Source organism: Capricornis sumatraensis, chromosome 8 (assembly GCF_032405125.1).
Source record: "Capricornis sumatraensis isolate serow.1 chromosome 8, serow.2, whole genome shotgun sequence".
Taxonomy (NCBI): Eukaryota; Metazoa; Chordata; class Mammalia; order Artiodactyla; family Bovidae; genus Capricornis; species Capricornis sumatraensis.
In genome coordinates, this window is record NC_091076.1 from 84,081,254 (window position 1) to 84,092,990 (window position 11,737).

At 57.9% G+C, this 11,737-nt stretch overlaps 1 protein-coding gene across 1 annotated transcript; it reads left to right on the forward strand.

Moving 5' to 3' along the window:
• The first annotated feature begins 525 nt into the window (after positions 1–525).
• Positions 526–6,628, forward strand: ALDH3A1 (aldehyde dehydrogenase 3 family member A1). Its single transcript, XM_068977459.1, has 10 exons — positions 526–687; positions 2,253–2,484; positions 2,787–2,872; positions 3,103–3,311; positions 3,868–3,985; positions 4,448–4,589; positions 5,170–5,336; positions 5,747–5,846; positions 6,186–6,323; positions 6,402–6,628. Exons 1-10 carry the CDS (start codon positions 526–528, stop codon positions 6,626–6,628), a joined length of 1,581 nt encoding a protein of 526 aa, XP_068833560.1.
• The last annotated feature ends 5,109 nt before the right edge of the window (positions 6,629–11,737 follow it).

Genomic DNA, 11,737 nt, shown 5'->3' on the forward strand with positions numbered 1-11,737 from the left:
GGGTTTCCTTTACTCAGTGTGGGTGTGGAGTCACCACCTGGGTCCTTTAATCTGATCTGGAGACTGGGCTGGTCGGGTGTGCCTGGAGAGCACTTGGAGGGTTTGCCTGGGAGTGTCAAAAGCTCTGCACATATATAGAGGTGGGCGTGGGGCTTGAGAGATGCCAAGAAGGGCCTGCCCCCAGCACACTGCCAAGACCCCACGGTGAGCAAGTGTAGACAATCTTAGGACTCCAGGTCACCGCTGCCGGGTCCCTAGTGTGAGGGTCCGTCATCTGCTGGTGGGCAGGGGTAGCCTGCCAACCAGGACAGTCCAGACTGCGGGGTTAGGGAGCTGAAAAGGCAAAAGGATGCACTTCCCAGTGACCCCAGGGAGATCTTCATCCTATAAAATCAGCATCAAGGGTGGGTGTTGCCCTGGGGATCCTAGGTCTCCTTTCCCTGCGCGCGAGGCGCCCCAGGTCCATGCACCCGGCGGGAGGGCGCTCTCCTCCATGCTGCAAGGAGCTCTCCATTCCCAGGTACCATGAGCGCAATCAGCGAGGTGGTGCAGCGGGCCAGAGCCGCCTTCAACTCGGGTCGGACGCGCCCGCTCCAGTTTCGCGTCCAGCAGCTGGAGGGGCTGCGGCGCCTGATCCGCGAGCGAGAGAAGGACCTCGTGGGCGCGCTGGCTGCGGACCTCCACAAGGTGCGCCGGCCGGACCACCGGAGTCGCGGACTGCGTGCGCCCAGGACGTCCGCTGCGCGCGGGGGCGGGGACGGAGTGCTCCACCCCTTAACAGAAACACTCTGCGCGCCTCTGGGATGGGGCGCGCCCTCCTTTGCTTGCGCGAGGCGCTCCAGGTCCATTAGCCCTGCACAGGGCCAGAGGCTCTTTTCCACCGTCTGTTACCCCGCTCCTGGCTTCACTCCCTTCTCCACCCAGCGCAGCGCACGAGGCCACCACTTTAACCATCTCCTGCTAACACGACACCCCTTCTGGCCTCTCTTTCCTCCATCTCTCAGCTCACGCGGAGCCCCAGGTTCTCCACACCAAGAAACAGCCCAGTCTGGCCGCTCTGCTGGGGTCTGCCCTCCTTCCCCATTCTTTCTTCTTTCTGAGCAAAATCAGACCCCTCCAGATTTTCAGCCCCTTCCCCTCACTGCCCCCAAGTCACCTGGACCTGCTTCCACCCTCCCGTCTTGCCTCGGAGGGGAGCAGAGAGGCTGGAGTCTACAAGCCTCTGCTTCCTGGCCCTTTGCTACTGTATTATTTTTTAATCTCTCAAGATTTCTAACCTTAAGACAAAAACCAAAGGCAAGAAAATCCAAGTGGTTGACCTCACAACTTCCATCTTGCTCTGCAAAGTCACAGTTCTAGAGAGAGCTGTTTATTACACCTGCTGCACTCCCTCTCTGCCCACCCTGCACACTGGCTTCCTCCCCACCCCACGCCCTGCCATGGGCTGCCCAGTCCCTCCTCCCCTGGCTTGAGGGTCTCCTGGATTTCCTCCTGACTCTCTTTGGTCGCATCTTTCTTGTAGCCACTTTCTCAAGGTGGTCTTCTTAGGGCTCTGTCCTGGGTTCAAGTCTTGTTTTCATCTATAAGCCTTCCTGGACACCCTTCAGCTCTGTTCCCCTGGACTCACTTGTTGTTTAGTCGCTAAGTCATGTTAGACTCTTTGGGACGCACATGCGCTGTAGTCCTCTAGACTCCCCTTCCATGAGATTTCCCAGGCAAGCATAGCAGAGTGGATTGCCATTTCCTTCTCCAGGGGATCTTCCCGACCCAGGGATCGAGCCCATGTCTCCTGCATTGGCAGGCGGAATCTTTACCATTGAGCCACCAGGGAAGCACTCCCTGACTCACTAGGGACCCTCAAATCACGTTTGAGGTCCCCTTGGGCACCTTGAACTCAACATGTCCAACCTGCCTGAGCCCCCAGCACTTGAAGAAAGGGGTCCTCGCAGCTCACCACCCAAAGGTTAATCCTCAGTCCCACCCCCTGTGCCTTCTTGGCGGGTCCTCTGGGCTGGGGATTCTGCAGTGAATGGCTCCCTTGCAGCTGAACAAGTCAAGTTCCAAATGGACCCACCTGGAGCATAAAGTCCTGTCTTGCTCCCATTTTGCAGATCTGGAGAATGAGGGTAGGAAGCTCACTCAGGGATCACAGAGCTGGGAAGCAGGACCACCAGGGGCCCTGGGGCCTCTGCTCAGAGCCCCCACTGCATGGCCCTCACCCTGGGGTGAGCCTCACTGAGCCCTCTCTCTAGAACGAATGGACTGCCTACTACGAGGAGATTGTGTATGTCCTGGAAGAGATCGACTACATGATCAGGAAACTCCCTGAGTGGGCTGCTGACGAGCCTGTGGAGAAGACCCCCCACACCCAGCAGGATGAAGCCTACATCCACTCAGAGCCCCTGGGTGTGGTCCTCATCATCGGCACCTGGAACTACCCCTTCAACCTGACCATCCAGCCCATGGTGGGCGCCATCGCTGCAGGTACTGTGGGCCCCGCTCCAGGTCGGGGAGCCAGGAGGGGTCCCCATCCTCCCCTGCAAAGGAAGGGGTCTGGGGTACTGAGGACTGGGCAAAGATGGGGCCTGCAGTCAAGGAGAGGTTTGATGGAGCTAGTTCTCTCGGGAGGCTGCAAGGACCAGAGTATTCAGCCAGGCCTCTGAGTGCCCAAGGCCCAGCCAGGTTCGGATGTCCATGCAGCCCTGCCTCCTGCCATGTGTCCTGGGTCCCTTGGAGGACAGAGTGTGGGTGGCCCTGGTGCAGTCCCGACTCTCTGTGCTCTGCAGGGAATGCAGTGGTCCTGAAACCGTCAGAGCTGAGCGAGAACACGGCGAGCCTGCTGGCTGCCATCCTCCCCCAATACCTGGACCAGGTAACGGGCTCCCCCAGCACACTGAGAACGGAGGCCCGGCCAGGTCTTTGGGGTGGGGAAATAGTGAATTCTTGCAGCCATGGGCCGAGCCACGGGTGGGGCGAGGACAGCTCAGTGAGGAGAATGGACCCCCGAGCCAGGAGAGGGCATCTGCTCAGTGGTGGCTGCCTGGGCGGGTGGGGAGGGGGCTGTGGCCATGTCTGAGCCTCGCCTCTGTCCTTGCTTGGCAGGATCTATATCCTGTGATCAACGGGGGTGTTGCTGAGACCACGGAGGTGCTCAAGGAGAGATTCGACCACATCCTGTACACCGGGAGCACCGGGGTGGGCAGGGTCGTCATGATGGCTGCGGCCAAGCACCTGACCCCCGTCACACTGGAGCTGGGGGGCAAGAACCCCTGCTATGTGGACAAGGATTGCGACCTGGACATTGCCTGCAGGTGAGAGGCTGCCCCCAACCTAGGCGGACAGCAGGGCACCCCAAGTGACACCGACGTGGCCCTGTCCTTGGGCACCTGTGGTCCTGTCAGGGAGCTGGGGTGGGGGCACCATGTTCACAGAGAGAGTTCGGGAAAGACTTCCTGCAGGGGTGGGGGCGTCGAGCCAGAGCCCTACCCGCCTTCACACACTGCTTGCCTGGCCTTCTGGGGCGTGGGGGACACCTGGCCGTGCAGGTGACACCTGGCCGTGCAGGGCTCAAGGCTGTTGAAAGAGGGGTACAAAGGCCACCTACCCCAGACCCCTGCCCCAGACATCCTCCTGCCAGTCAGTGATGAGGTCACTGCAGGCCCAGGGATCACATGCAGGGTCATGAGTGTGCTCTGGCAGGAATCTGGAACCCAGCAGGGCACCGAGGCGTGCCCTCCCCCCCCAATCCCCATGGACAGTTCACAGCTCAGCCCCTTACAGCTAACCAGGCCAGAGGCTTATTCCCAGGGAGCCCCCTCCCACCTCCCCATGGCTGGCAGAATGCCCTATAACCTGGGGTTCTCACAGACGCATCGCCTGGGGAAAGTTTATGAACAGTGGCCAGACCTGCGTGGCCCCCGACTACATCCTGTGTGACCCCTCTATCCAGAGCCAAATCGTGGAGAAGCTCAAAAAGTCCCTGAAAGTGAGTGCTGGCGCCGGGGGTGGGTGACGGGCTGCCAGGCAGTGAGGTGGGCGTGGACTAAAGAAACGACTGAATTTTTTTTCTGATCGTGAAAGTAATCCACACTCACTGTAATTTGGAAAAGATTAAAAAGCACAGAGAAGGAAAAGAGCTCTACCTGGAATCCCGCCCTCTAGAGGCAGCCGCTGCTCATGTGGCGTGTCCCCTCCGTCCTCTGTGCTGTGGACACATGTTCGAGCCAGTGTGATGTCCAGACGCCGTGCATGTACTTCTTTCAAACAACAGCACTTCATGCCCTGGGGAAGGTGGTGGGCAGCAGGGGTGTGGCAGCCCTGTAGTATTTAGTGGCACCATTCCGCCAGGCAGTGCCCACATACTCCCAATTTGGAGTTGCTGTGGCCTTGCAGCCTGTGGCCACGACAAGGGTCCAGTCCTCACCTGGAGCCTGCCACCTCCTCACAGGAATTCTACGGGGAGGACGCCAAGAAGTCCAGGGACTACGGGAGAATCATCAACTCCCAGCACTTCCAGAGGGTGATGGGCCTGCTGGAGGGCCAGAAGGTCGCCTATGGAGGCACCGGGGATGCGGCCACCCGCTACATCGGTGTGTGTGCCAGCCCTCCAGAAGGGCTGGTGGAAATGGGCACAGACCCTCGAGGGGCAGGCGAAGCCCTGTGGTGCATATAATATAGCCCCTTTCACCCATGGCCCGGGTTGACTCCAGGCCTCCCCATGGGCAGGAGCTGGGTTGCACCTGGGAAGCCCCTCCTCAGACCATAGCCCCCCACCCCCAAAGCCTAAAGGAGCCCCACCTCCGCTCCATGCCAGTAGCTTCAGCAGAGGGTGCTAGCAGCAGAGGCCATGGGAGCCCCAGGTGTGCCAAGCAGGAGGGGGCCTCCTGCCTGGGCCTGGGGGGTCAGCAGATGGGGGCCCACTTGGCCCCCAGTTTGCCAGGAGGCAGAGGAGCTCCAGCAGGGCTCATGTGGCCTGAAGTGGGGCCCCCAGGGCCCCCCATACTGGTTATGCCATTGTCCTCCCCATGACCCTCCAGGGTGGAGCCCAGCTGGAGGGCCTCCTCCTGCCCCTCGTGGAGCCCGGGGACCTTGTCTGTAAAGGGCTGGGAGAGAAGGCCACGTGCCTGGGCAGGTCTGGGTGCCAGCTGACGCTGGCCTCTCCCTGCCTAGCCCCCACCATCCTTACGGACGTGGACCCCCAGTCCCCGGTGATGCAGGAGGAGGTCTTCGGGCCCGTCCTGCCCATCGTGTGCGTGCGCAGCCTGGAGGAGGCCATCCAGCTCATCACCCAGCGCGAGAAGCCCCTGGCACTCTATGTCTTCTCACCGAATGACAAGGTGGGCCAGGCGCCCTCCCCAGGGTCCTGGGAACCCAGCTCAGCACCCCTGCAAATGCAGACTCAAGGAACAGATTCCAGCCCCATACTCCCTGCGGTGCAGTGTTGGGCAAGTCCCCTAACCTTCCTGAGTCCCTTTCCCCTCATCTCCGAAGTCCGGACAGAGCACTGACTGAGATGTTGACCCACTTGCTGCTATTCTCGGTGTTGTGGGAACTACTGCTCTTCCCATCTTGGCACAAATCCCCATGGGGAGAGTGGGGGACCCAGCCTGGGACTCTAGAGGCAGGGGGAGCGGCCCCAGGCTGGGCTCAGCCTCCACTAGCTCGCATCCTTGTAGCTCCTGGACTCGCACAGGTGGGGAGGGCTGGGGGGTCCTGGGTGGAGACTGAGGCCAGGGGGCTATTGCAGGTGATTAAGAAGATGATTGCAGAGACCTCCAGCGGCGGGGTGACAGCCAATGACGTTGTTGTCCACATCACCGTGCACTCGCTGCCCTACGGGGGTGTGGGTGAGTCTGGGGGCTGAGCTTGCCACCTGCTGCCCCACCCCGGGTGTCCCCCATCCCTGGGCTGAGTCTCAGATTCCCCCAGCTCCTCCTTTGCCTGTGCACCCAAAAGCCACATTGAACCTCGAGACTCTCACCTGGGCCCTGAGAGAGGCCACAGAGTCACTTAGTGGCCTGTCAGGGTGAGACTCTTCAGGCCCAGGGCTGCGGGCACCGCAGCGGACACCCCAGGTCAGGGAATGGCCCAGGCAGGATAGGGGATCGACCCGGGCGGGCGGATGGGAGAAGGGGCACAGGAGGGGCATCAGAGTCTTGGGCCACACTGAACCGGCGCCCCTGCAGGGGACAGTGGCATGGGGTCCTACCACGGCAGGAAGAGCTTCGAGACCTTCTCGCACCGCCGCTCCTGCCTGGTGAGGCCTCTGCTGAACGAAGAGACCCTCAGAGCCAGATACCCGCCGAGCCCGGCCAAGGTGGGAGGTGGGAGGTGGGGATGGGGGTGGGGTGGGGGAGCCACCGGCCAGATAAGGGCCTCACTGCCCTTCGTGTCCCCCACAGATGCCCCGTCACTGAAGCGGTGCCCTGGCCTCACTGTGCTGCGCCCTCGGAGTGCTCCCCTGGCGCCCCCTCTCCTCGCCCCCCGCCTGGCTCCCAGTGCTCGGAGTGCTCCCCTGGCGCCCCCTCTCCTCGCCCCCCACCTGGCTCCCAGTGCTTGGAGTGCTCCCCTGGCGCCCCCCTGCTCGAGTGCATCCTTCCCACCCAGCCCTGCCCCCGCGCTGCACTAAGCATAGAGCAATAAAGCTTCAGACCAGCCCCGGACTGCGTGTCTGCACCCCGCCCCTGCCCCTCCTGTCCCATGCCACCTCCACCCCCCGTCCCCCACCTCCACCCCCCACCCTCCCCGGCCCCACCCCACGGTCAGCTGAGGAGCAGCAAAGTTCTCCTCAGAGCTTCCCTTTATTCCCAGGGCCCTGGAACTTGGGGATGTCCGCTCCATTTCAGGGAGAGGGCGGACCAAGAAGGCGGGGGCAGGGGGTCCCTGGGTGAGACCTGTGGTGGATGGCCCACACGACCCCGTGGGTGACTCCAGTGTGCTGCCCTTGGGGTGGGAGGATGGGGAGCTGGGGCAGCACTGGGACCCCGCGCAGCAGCTTCTGGGCCGGGGTCTGGCCTGAGGGGCCTGAGGACCCGGGTCAGGGTCCAGTGAAGACCGTGGGAAGCAGGGCGTCGATCAGTCCGGTGGGTGAGGGGAGACTGGCCGACCCTGGCCACTGGCTGTCACCTCGTCCGCTCCAGGAGGGCAGGGGAGAGGACGAGGTCACTGGATCTTCTGTGTGTGCCTGTTACTTATTTTGCAAATATCCAAATAATTGACTGAAAACGAAAGCAAAGTCTTCCCCAGACCATTTCCCTGAGTCACTGCCCCGTCCCCACCCTCCTCCCCTCCGCCCCCACCGGGCTGAGCCATCGCCTGCTCTCCGCCCAAAAACACTTTGTCCCCATGGTAGCCCCCTCACTCTCCCCCTCACTCTGGGTTCCGAGGACACCACACTTCAGTGCCCCCACCTCCCCAGCTTCTCCTCCCAAATTAAAGTCTCCGGGCCCCTGGCCCTAAGCTCCAGACTCCCGCATCCAGTAAGATTTAAGCCTAATTAACAAACAGCATCCTGCTCAAAAGAGGTCCCTTGACCTCCCAGAAGAGCCACCCCCAGGCCAGAGGAGGAGGAAGGAGGAAGGCTCGGCTGGACCCACCCCTCCCCACCACCACCAGCAGCTCTGTGCACCCTCCACAGAGGAGGAAGCCCAGGCTTGGAAGCGGTGTAGCCTGGTCTCCCGACGCCATTCACAGGATCTGCGTCTCCATGTCTCCTCCCTGACACCATGGAAGTGTCACTTGCAGGGATGTGTCCTCAAAACACTTGCCTGAGATGGTGTTGAGAGAGCTGGAAACAGGCAGCTTGGAGAGGAGATGGTTCAGGGTCTCCAAACAACTGATCTGCGTCGTTCTCTGTGCTCTGGGAAAAGTCACTGTTGCCTCCCTCCTCCCTCCTCCTCCTCTTCCCACTCACCACCTCTGTTACAAGACTAACAGTCTAAACTGTTGTATTGTGATGTTCTAAACCTGACTAACAGGACTAACCTGGACTAACCCTATTTCCTAACTAGATTTAAACTCAATAGAAAACAATGAAAAAAACCGTAATCTCACTATCGTGATCCCCTCTACTGTTTTTTCCCTGGATTAAGGAATGCGCTGAAAAAATATTTGCACGATTGATTCAGCCTTTCCAAACAATTGCCATCGTGCAAAACGTAAATGACCAAGACCCATCCCAACTCACAGGTCACCAGTGAGAGGGGGTGACGTTCTGGGTGGCTCCTCACAACCCCTATCACACTGGACAGAGGGCACGGAGGGCACCTTGACGTCCCGGTTCTTAGCTGGGCAGCTGAAACCTTGGCAAAGCACCCTTTGGGTTCACTGTTTGGTGCTTCTAGTATTTAGAGTCTCAGACAGAAAACAAGCAAGCAGTCTGCTGTGGTCACAGTCTCTTCTTTTGCTGTTGTTATGAAACAGAGGGGAGATTTCCTCCACTCGTTTGTTGCTTCAGCAAAATTTTTTAAATTATTTCTTACTTTTTTGGCCATGCCTCACTGCCTGTGGGATCTTAATTCTTGGACCGGGGATCAAACCCATGGCCCCTGCATTGGAAGTGCAGAGTCTTAACCACAAGAGAGAGAAAAAAAAACACAGCAGTTTTTTGAGTGGACAGTCCTGGGTGCTGGGGACATTGTGAAAAAAATACAGGGTCTGTGTTTCTCAGGAGGTGTGTTTGATTGGGGTGACTTAGGAAGGGGTTGATAGGGGTGATTTAGGTGATGCTGCAGGAACAGTCTGACCTCAGAGTGGCCGTGGTGAGTGCCACGGGAGGCTGGCGGGGCTCTGTTCCTGGAACTTCCCCCCCGCCCCTGCTAACGGCGGTCTCCTGTTCAGAGCAGGCCTTGGGGGCTCACGGAGGCGGGGGGCAGATGCAGAGGCCCACACACGGGTCACCTCCACTCACATCCCGTCTCGCAGCACCCCTGTCCCAGCGGAAGGAGGAGCATCTCTGTTGTTGTTCAGTCACATCTGACCCTTTGTGACCCCAAGGACTGTAGCTCCCCAGGCTCCTCTGTCCATGGGGTTTCCCCGGCCAGAATACTGGAGTCAGTTGCCATTACTATCTCCAGGGGATCTTCTCCACCCAGGGACTGAACCAAAGTCTCCTGCATTGGCAGGCAGATTCCTTACTACTGAGCCATGGAGGAAGCCCAGGAGCATCGATACTGGGCAGCAAGTGTCTGCCACTTGTACGGACCAGACAATAAGCACAGGGATAAACAGACACCTGGAAAAGCACCCGGAAGGCGGCTGGTGCCTCACAGATGATGGAGAATCTGCCCGCAGGCAGGGAGAGCCATTCAGGAGCTGAGGGAAGGTAGGCCACCACCCCTGGTCAGGGCCCCGAGAGCTCCCCTGCCCCCAGTGCCTCCTTGCCCACCCCCCAGCCACCCCTCTCTCTGCACACATCGTTATCAAGGATCCAGAGCCTTTGACTCTGTGTTCTGGAGTGGAAACTGAGCGTTAATACATTACATGTATGTATGTATTCATATATATATGTATATAGAAAGAACTTACAAAGTTTTATTTATATATATACACACAAAATTTTAAAGTATATATATTTTTTAAAGTTCTCTAGAAGAGTCTAATATTCTGCCAGGGTTGAGCCCCCCTGGCAGAAGCCAGTACTGAAGTGTATTTTTCCAGCCAGTGACTGGGTGAGGATGGGCGTGCCACCCAGTGTGGGCAGTGGGATGTGAAGGGAAGTCAACGGGAGTTAGATTCTGGGACAGGTTCCTCCCTGATGAAAACAGAAGCACTAGAAGGGATGAGGGTCTGAGAAGGTGATGTGTCTGGATGGGACACCTGGAGCAGTGCAGCCATCTCGTGACCATGAGGACAGCTCCCTGAGCTCAGTAGACCTGCTAAGAATGGGGCAGTTGGAAGATGGAAGGAACTTGGCTCGTGGAAGATGTTACTGAACTGCTGGCCCTGTTCTGTCTTTGGAGTCTTTGTTATCCATGATGATAAAATATCTTAAAAATTTTTTTTGAACTGTGTTTTCTCAGCTATTTATATTTGAAATCATCTTATCAGATGGACAGACTCGCCCTGCCCCACCCACCCCCCATCCCATCCCTACCCATCCTCTGGCTGGTGTCCTTCTCTCCTCCTCTTCCCCTTGGTCTCTCGGTATCCCAGCATCTTCCCAGCAGGACTGCTTGTTCTCTCTGGCAAGTCCTTCCTCCCTGGCTCCCTCCCTAATCCTGAAGCAGCTGCTGGCTGGCCTCTAGGTGCTAAACTCCCATGCACACCAGTTCTTCCTTCCAGCCACTGCTGCCCACATTCCCTGAGTTCTGAACCAATGGGAGAGGCCAAGGGGGCATCTGGAGGAGGACTGCTTGGTGTCTACTCCAGGACCATATCAGGCACGTCAGAACAGAAAACGGAATCCTCTGTAGCTATTTTCAATAGTTGTTCAGTTGGTAAGTCGTGTCTGACTCTTTGCAACCCTGTGGACTGCAGCACACCAGGCTCCTCTGTCCTTCACTATCTGCCAGAGTTTGCTCAAACTCATGTTCATTTCAGTCGATGATGCCATAGAACCATCTCATCCTCTGTCATCCCCTTCTCCTTTTGTCTTAAATCTTAACCAGCATAAGAGTATTTTCCAATGAATCAGTTCTTTGAATCAGGTGGCCAAAGTATTAGAGCTTCAGCTTCAGTCCTTCCAATGAATATTCAGGGATGATTTCCTTTAATTTTGACTGGTTTGATCTCACAAGCCTTGAGACACAGCCAAAAAGTAAATAAAAATATATAAATACATACTTACCTAAAGGGAATTAGGTCTCTACAAAAACACAGGAAAGTCTGGAGGAGCAGACACTGGGCAAGGCCTCCAAGAACAGCTCCCAGGACACATGAGAAAGGCTCACCGGGAGAGTTACCCTCCGCCTGGGGAATCAGAGCCACCTCTGAATTCACTGCTGTGGGCACCATGGCCTTGGTCATCAAACCCAGGAGCCAATCTGTGTGTAAGGACAGAACTCAGTCCTCCCCCAGAGCCCAGGCTGCAAGGGAGTCTGGGAAAGCTGGGTTTTAGCAACACTAAAAGCTGCCAGCAGGAAGGGTAGTCAATGCTGAGGGCCAGTTGAGCTATTGCAAATCCCCAGACCTGCTTCTTGATCTCCCTGAATACATGCTAAGTCACTTCCGTTGTGTCCGACTCTGCAACCCCATGGACTGTACCCTGCCAGGCTCCTCTGTCCATGGGATTCTCCAAACAAGAATAGTGGAGTGGGTTGCCATGCCCTCCTCCAGGGGATCTTCCCGACCGAGCGATTGAACCTGCATCTCTTACATCTCCCGCATTGGCAGGCAGATTCTTTACCAGTAGTGCCACCTAGGAAGCCCTTCTTGATCTACTGCTGCTGCTGCTGCTAAGTCGCTTCAGTCGTGTCCGACTCTGTGCGACCCCATAGATGGCAGCCCACCAGGCTCCCCCCGTCCCTGGGATTCTCCAGGCAAGAACACTGGAGTGGGTTGCCATTTTCTTCTCCAATACATGAGAGTGAAAAGTGAAAGTGAAGTCGCTCAGTCGTGTCCGACTCTTTGCGACCCCATGGACTGCAGCCTACCAGGCTCCTCCATCCATGGGATTCTCCAGGCAAAAGTACTGGAGTGGGGTGCCATAGTCTTGATCTACAACGGGTACTAATTTCAGTGTTTACATCTGGCGTTAGTGTGAGGATGAAATGGGAGAACTCGGGGGAAGCTCTCGGTT